This window comes from Petaurus breviceps, unplaced genomic scaffold, assembly GCF_028583685.1.
Source record: "Petaurus breviceps papuanus isolate PSGF00001 unplaced genomic scaffold, PetGlider_PUasm1.0 300, whole genome shotgun sequence".
In the NCBI taxonomy this organism is placed as follows: Eukaryota; Metazoa; Chordata; class Mammalia; order Diprotodontia; family Petauridae; genus Petaurus; species Petaurus breviceps.
The window spans coordinates 13,985-15,058 of record NW_027186053.1 but is presented as its reverse complement, the minus strand read 5'-3'; the positions used below and the strand labels follow the sequence as shown (position 1 = coordinate 15,058).

General features: G+C 47.3%; 1 protein-coding gene across 1 annotated transcript in view; it reads right to left on the bottom strand.

Moving 5' to 3' along the window:
• Positions 1-1,074, bottom strand: part of LOC138167775 (ATP-dependent RNA helicase DDX1-like) — a 24,248-nt gene that overhangs the window by 14,630 nt on the left and 8,544 nt on the right. Inside the window, exon 7 of the mRNA XM_069096737.1 lies at positions 621-710. Within this exon, the coding sequence (XP_068952838.1) occupies positions 621-710 (90 nt within the window). The remainder of the gene's footprint in view (positions 1-620; positions 711-1,074) is intronic.

Genomic DNA, 1,074 nt, shown 5'->3' with positions numbered 1-1,074 from the left:
CCATCTGTGGTTCTTTGAGCTTAGCCTGCCTGAATAATCATAGCACAATGATTTTATAGTCAGAAGGCACACTCTGGAGTTGGTTTTTACAGATAAACTGAGGCCCAGAGAGCCAAGGCTGCACAGAAAGGAAGAGGAGGAGCCAAAATTCAAACTCAGGCCTTGGCATCGCAGCCCAGTCTAATACAGACCCTTCACATCAGCTCATTTTATGGTAGGCAGAGACTTGGGATCAAACACATATTTTGAAGCCAAAATTCAAGCCCAACGTGTCAACCTGCTAATTTCCTGCCTCTTATCACCTCCCCAGCCTGCATGAACTTCCTTAAAGCTTCAGTTTCTTAAAAATTAATGTGTAAAACTGCTCAAGTGCACAAAGGCTATGGCGAGTCCACAGAAATCGAAAACCAGGGAGAAGCATTTCTGTGCAGACCCGTGAAAACACAGAAGGTCAAAGTCTTATATATGGCCAGCCAAGGGGAAATGACAGTTCTTTCGATATGCCAGACAGCTAAAGTCTGGAATCATTACAACTGCTGTCCTTCCAACAATTTCCGAAAAAAGAAAAAAGCATCCCACCCACGTCATCAAGGAAGCCGTGACATGTGGGGACAACGCACCCAAGTCTAAGGAAGCCTGGGACGTGGACCAGCCAACTCTGCACAAGCCTTGGTCGTGACAGGACACTTCATAGTAGTGCTTTCCTATAAATACAAAGATTTTAGAAAAGATCATCACACATCATCCAACCACAGAAATGGATAATCCCAGCCCACCCTTTACTTTAAAGTTTCTGCTGTTGGGAGGGGCAAACCGAAAGGCTCTCCAGAGACAAGACACTCTCCCTTTGCCCTCCCAGCTCTTTCTTTAAAGGCTCCCAGAAATCCTTTCCCTTGCCCTGACTGTATTTACTTCCTGGAGTACCACTTGGCCCCCAGCCTTTTCTGTCCCATTTCTGCCTTTGTCTCCCCATGGCTGGGCACATGTGCTTGGCATTCAGCTGGTGCTTAAGCGATGCTTGCTGAGTGAGTCCATCTCCCCTGCTCTATGCTGTCACCGACCCCTCACCAGGGC